The sequence below is a fragment of the Tachysurus vachellii genome, chromosome 5, assembly GCF_030014155.1.
Source record: "Tachysurus vachellii isolate PV-2020 chromosome 5, HZAU_Pvac_v1, whole genome shotgun sequence".
In the NCBI taxonomy this organism is placed as follows: Eukaryota; Metazoa; Chordata; class Actinopteri; order Siluriformes; family Bagridae; genus Tachysurus; species Tachysurus vachellii.
Window position 1 is genome coordinate 20,687,694 of NC_083464.1, and position 5,538 is coordinate 20,693,231.

At 39.9% G+C, this 5,538-nt stretch overlaps 1 protein-coding gene across 2 annotated transcripts; it reads right to left on the reverse strand.

Annotated features, from left to right (window-relative positions):
• Positions 1-311: 311 nt before the first annotated feature.
• Positions 312-4,940, reverse strand: hjv (hemojuvelin BMP co-receptor). Of its 2 annotated transcripts, none has more exons than XM_060870342.1 (5): positions 4,753-4,940; positions 2,963-2,989; positions 2,541-2,715; positions 1,915-2,426; positions 312-1,686 (listed from the first exon to the last, which is right to left on the reverse strand). In XM_060870342.1, exons 3-5 carry the CDS (start codon positions 2,641-2,643, stop codon positions 1,090-1,092), a joined length of 1,212 nt encoding a protein of 403 aa, XP_060726325.1. In that variant the 5' UTR covers positions 2,644-2,715; positions 2,963-2,989; positions 4,753-4,940; the 3' UTR covers positions 312-1,089. The 2 variants fall into 2 exon arrangements, with proteins under 2 accessions (XP_060726325.1, XP_060726324.1); XM_060870341.1 differs by having other exon boundaries at positions 2,963-3,062.
• Positions 4,941-5,538: the final 598 nt, after the last annotated feature.

Genomic DNA, 5,538 nt, shown 5'->3' on the forward strand with positions numbered 1-5,538 from the left:
GTAAGTAATAAATGGCCAACCAAAACTAGAGTCATTTATTTCCCACTCACCTTTTCTTCATGCACACCTTTCAGGATCCTGTCTATTATTTTTCTTTTTTGTAAACAAGTTTGTTACTCACTTTCTATATCTGCATTTTCCTGCTTAGGTTTGTGGAGGAACTGAAGTCTGCCCTATGTACACTAGGAAGAAATACACCCTTGTAAACACCATGCCTGGTCATCAAATTACTCTATTTGGACATTCTTACACCTAGAAGCAATTTATCCAATCCACCTACTGACATGTTTTTATGGGAGATGAGAGGAAACTGATGTGGACTTGAGGAGATCATGCACAGAAACGCCACAACCCGGGACTATACCTGATGTGCTACTGTTCTTCACTAAACAAGCAACTTGTAAAATAAAACAGTAACAAATAAAAACAAATAAAATGCAAGTGCATTAAATTTTTACTCATGTATTTAAATATTTGAACATCAACATTGACTGTGTGGAAAGAGTAGCTGGATTTCAAACTGTTTTAAAACTGGAAGCCATTGTTTCAGGTAACAGAATCCTTACATTCTAATACTGTTTAATCTTTATATCACAAACTGAAAAAGAAATACCAAATTTGACCAAGATTTCATTATCATATTTTAAAAATAAAAAATACTGAATTTCCAAGGCACAGTTCCAGACTGTATTCTCGAGTACATCCCATGAGACATTCATTACAGTTTTCAATGATCTTTCAATGAAGGATTCAAAAATCTAATCAAATTAGTCACAATAACAAAGATTAATACATTAAATAATATTCTAGTATTGAAATATTTTGTCACTTTAACTTAAATCAGAAAATAAAAATAACATCCCGTGTTCCTGGAGAATATTGCAGGTCACAGATAATAATACATCAGGACATATTACCCCATTTTTCGAATCGAAACAAAAAATCTGTTTGATTGTTCAGTTACCAAGGTTCTCAGAAAATATTATGTGAAAGTGGTATAACTAATTTTTTTTTTTTACATCTTAACAAAATGTCACAATATGAAATAGCTGCCATTTTAGTGATATCAGTATAATCACATTTAATGATTTAAATTATGAGTCTAAATGTAATTAGTGTCATAAATACTGTTATGAGACATAAGGGTTGCCTGCTTGCTGCAGCTGCCAGTAGATGCACCTTTTCTGGGTCAGCAATCATGGCTCGGGCATCCTCCAAAGCCTCGAGTGCAGATGAGCTGGAGTTCATGTCTCCAGTGGCCAGCAGATCAAAAAGGCATGCCTGGAAGTAGACATCCTGGGCTGGTAGTAAAGATGAGCAGTGTATGTATGCAAGTGTGGTGGGCCAAACAGACGGTGTGTTTAAGCGCTGAGAGGCCGGACATCCCCACAAACACAGCTGCAAGTCCTGCTCAGGCGTATATGACTCAATAATAGCACGTGGAGTGCGCACAGCCAGCCCCAGTGAGTGGCCGCTTTGACGTACCACCACTGTTGTGCCGATGTGCGCTGCCCAGATCTCCGCGTGGCTTCCCGGGGCCTGGGAACGCACCTGCAGGCTGTGCTGACCTCGTCGCTCACCACTGCTTGTAGAACCATCTACAAATGCTGCAGGGACATTGTCCACCTCTGCCTGGTAAATCTGCTGCTCAGCACACTCCCGCCAGTTCTTAAAAATGATCGTGATCTGTGGATGGAAAGTATATAAAATGTACCTCTATTATATTACATGTTGATCATCCTAGCTGTTTGAAAGCACACAGTTCACTTTTAGAATGTATGCTGTAGCATTATGCCATTACAATTTCCTTTTATTGTAACCCAACAGAGGTACAAGCAGATTGCATCATGACAATGCACTTGTGAAAGTTCATGCCATGGTTACATATACAGTAGTGTATTTGTCTGTACTCACCTTGGTGAGTGCAGTAGCATGAGAGCTCTCAATAGTGTGTGAGCTGGTGGCCTGTATGTACAGAAATTGGTTGTCAATGAGGGGCCAGGCACCAGGTACAGCACACGTCTGGAACTCATTGTTAAAAGTGCGGATATGAGGGTCTCCAAACACACCACAGTGTAGGTACTCTGGTGCACGGCCTTCACGTTGCACATAGCTTTTCTCATAAAAGCAGGCCTCCACAGATACCGGGGCCTGAGGTAGAGGCCGGGGTTGAGCTGTCGGCCCTGACTTAGGACAGTGGTGTTGGATGAGCAAGTCTTCGATGCCCTGCACAGCAGAATGGTATGCCAGGTCACCACGGCAGGCGCTGGCAGTGCGCCGAGTACAGGTGGCATAGGAGCGCAGGGCACTGCAGTAACCCACATTGCCTGCATCTTTCCCACCCCCACCACCACCACTGCCTCCCAGGTCTAATGTTGCAGCTACAAATTCTGAGTTACACCTCATGATCCTACACTCTGCCCTTGCTGCAACAAAGGGTAGTCAGACAGATGTAAACAAACAACATCCAATGCCAAATAATTGCTTCATATCATCTTAGTCTTGATATGACAAAAGGGAAAACAAATAAAAAGTCATACCTTGTGAAGCTAGAAGGAGAACAAGCAGCAGTATGATGAAAACATGAAGTTTCCATTTAATTTGTTCATGGTTACTGCAGGTAGCCCGTGTTCCCATTCCCATCCATACAGACAAAGCCTTAGTACACTGCTGAACTCTTTACACTTTGACTTTGACTTGGAAGACAGAGGTTCACTGCACCCAATAGCCACGTGATGGAGACACGTGCAAACACAAATAACATATAAACGCTCTGCATGGCCGTTAATCTGTCAGCATTTACATGTTTGGTAAATTACCCAATAACAAAAATATTGATTGTCCCTTTTAAGCAATAGGTTTTAAGATGATGTACAAACTGTTTTGGAGTATTAAATCAAAAGAAATAATGTGACATTATCATGCAGTTCATTATCATAATATGCACATAAACTATTCTTACCTTAAGAGTCAGACTGATGCTGTTGCTCTGCAAAAAATTTAATAAACCAAGGTGAAAAACCCATCCACTGAATTGTGACATCCTTAGCACATTGTCCAACCTTGGAAAAATAAAAGAAGCATAAAAACACATGTAATGAATAACATCCAGGACCTGAGGACTAGCATTTTGGATGTGTAGACAAGGGGGAAAAGCTTATACTGTACACACACAGACATCATGGTTCAGTGCAATTTAAATAAAAATGCTGCAGTTGACTATTGAAGTGACTGGCCTGCCCTATCAACATGGACATGCTGCAGTTTGGACCTTGGCTACAGTTCTGTTATTTGCAGAGTGTAGAGCAAACACTAAAATAAAGCAAGCACACTCCTGGGCATTTGTGTGTATTTGCATTGAGATCACAAGCACTAATTTAAAGTGGTTGTGCCAAAACTCTGTAAGCAAATGATCTGAATATAATAATAATATAATAATGATGAGAAGGATAGAAATCTTTTGTCAAATGTGCACAAGAATACCCAGGATCATATTTCAGATAAAATGTTTATTATAGAGTCCTTCCTATTACATTCCAGTTGATTGAATCCTAAATGGGGCAGTAGGAAGAGGGGCAGTTGCAGGACAAAAATACAGGGTGCTAAACAAACTATGTCATGTTAGTTGCACATAACTACACACCCCTTTACCATCTGAAAAAGCATGACCAGAAACACTGGGTGAGTAAGACAGGTGTTGGAAACACAGTCGAGCTTCCAGCATTTTGGCTCACATGGGCTATCTTCTTCCCTCAGCAATCTAATTTCATCTGGTGTCCCAATGAGTAGAATAGCTGAGCTATTTCTGACATCTGCCCCTGCAGTGGGTCTCTACACTAGTAAAGACCATGTGCCCCATGCTTTTTACAGTTTGGTTGGCCAATTGTTGTGTCTATAGAATGTTAGTGGTTTTTATTCAGCAGCATTTCTGAACACAGACACTTGAATAACTGAAAAGAAAGCAAACAGCATTCCTTGATATGAGAATTCCCTGAAGAACACTGGATTCCTTCTCCCACCAGTTACAGGAACCTCCAATTCACTGGTGAAATGTTAATTCTTGTGCACATTTCTTTGTAAATATTTTTGATTACCTGTATCAACCTATTGCTTGCTGAAAATAAATCAGTTTAATAATACCAACCATACACGATATATGTCCTTCATCTGTTATTGTCAGACAATATATATATTCATATACATATTCACCTCTAGCTTTGTTTGCAGAGAATAATAATAACCTCTCAAATAATATCATCAGCAACACTTTATGTTCTACTGTTTGAGTGCGTAATGTGAAATATGTATATCAGGGATATTAATAAAAACCTTCAAATACCAAGAGTGAATCTGTGACAGCTTCAGTTGCAGAGTCTTTCTCACAAACTCTTTAAATATTAGGTTTAATAAAGCCTACATACACACACACACACACACACACACACACACACATATATACATATATACATATATACATATATGTATGTGTGTGTGTGTGTGTGTCCAAAACCTGTCCAAAACTGTCACCAGTTGCAACTTCTAAGTTTCAACTGATCCAAACACTACAGTGTTCATTCTGTTTGTCTTTTTGACAGTACAGTCTTTTTGGCAGTGTATTAAAGCTTTCTATTTAAACTTCTACTGCATAGAGACGAATGTAAGGTAGTTACCATCCTCACGTGACTCTACATACAACAAGTTTTTCTTAATAATTGATTGTTGTTACTTAAGGGCTTTACGAGGATGACTTACCTCTGTCCACTCCGTTAATCGAGATGTGTAATCACCGCATATCCCGCACAAAGACTGATAAAAGGGCACCCAGTGCAGCAGCGCTAATTGTGCCAAGCCGTGCTGGTCACAGCTGAATGAGTGGGAGAGCGCCTCGGCTGACTGCGTAAATCACCCGCAGCGCACACCTGCCGCTCTGCGCAACAACTGCGCCGCTCAACACGCGTCCAGAGCGCAGGGAGGCTATTTTAAACAGAGCCCACACCAAACCACCCTCCTCTGTGAGCGCACAACAAACCTTAATTTATATAGTTTGTTAGGTTAGAATGGAGTGAAAACGCTCATTAGATAAGTGAACAAAACATGAGCTTCTAAAGTGAGCTTCGTTGTCTTTATCTGTTAAAGGTTATATATCATTTAAAGGCTATAATTAAAAAAAAAAACTGCTATCAAAACGCCTGCTGTGAAACATGTGCGTCTGCTCATCTCCATATGCGAAAAGTATCAGTTTGGCGTGAGCTGTGATCGTATAAACGTGTGGACAACAAATCAGTGCATTAAAGCTCTCAGGAATTTGCAGAGCAGTCTGTGTTACTTCCATCTTTACTAAAGGAAGAAAGGGAACAAAAGACGTGTTGAATACTAATTCATTTTAAAGTAGATTTCTTCTGTATTGGTCACCTAAGATTGGGTTCAGTTCTTACTCTTATGAAGAGCAAGTCATTGTTATTGATTGATAAACCTTAGTATTGACACTTCTGTGACATCAGTGTCTTTGGTACATGGATTCATGCTGTTTTTGGTCAA